The sequence below is a fragment of the Penaeus monodon genome, chromosome 25 (genome assembly GCF_015228065.2).
Source record: "Penaeus monodon isolate SGIC_2016 chromosome 25, NSTDA_Pmon_1, whole genome shotgun sequence".
NCBI lineage: Eukaryota > Metazoa > Arthropoda > Malacostraca > Decapoda > Penaeidae > Penaeus > Penaeus monodon.
Window position 1 is genome coordinate 34,890,510 of NC_051410.1, and position 451 is coordinate 34,890,960.

Here is a 451-nt window from a genome sequence, read left to right on the forward strand (position 1 = left end):
CGCAGGCTCCACGGCTCGTACGGCGCCTTGGACAGCGGCAAGAGCTTCGAGGCGACGGAGGACCTGACGGGGGGCGTGACGGAGCGGTTCCTGCTGCGTCGCGAGGACCTCCCGACGCCGACGCCGACGACCCTCTTCAGCGTCGTCGCCAAAGCCAGGCAGCGGGGGTCGCTCGTCACCTGCAGCATCTCGGTGAGGGACGCGGGTTGTCTATTCATTTCATTTATCTTTCTACTGATCTATTTAAGTTTTCAGATGAGAAGTTGTTATTAAAGCTTAATTTACTTCGTCTATCTACTTGTCTACTTCTCATCTTTCTATTTATCTACTTATCTATTAATTCACTTCATCTCTTTGTTTATCTATTTCTTCATGTTTTCAGATGAGAAGTGGAGTAAGGACCACACTACCTCCACTTCTCATGAGTATCAACACAGATAATGATGGCATA

At 49.2% G+C, this 451-nt stretch overlaps 1 protein-coding gene across 1 annotated transcript in view; it reads left to right on the plus strand.

Moving 5' to 3' along the window:
• The window catches only part of LOC119589184 (calpain-B-like), a gene marked incomplete at its 5' end in the record, with an annotated part of 12,659 nt that overhangs the window by 4,834 nt on the left and 7,374 nt on the right, over positions 1-451 (plus strand). The window contains 1 exon segment of the mRNA XM_037937780.1: positions 6-192. Coding sequence (XP_037793708.1) covers positions 6-192 — 187 coding nt within the window.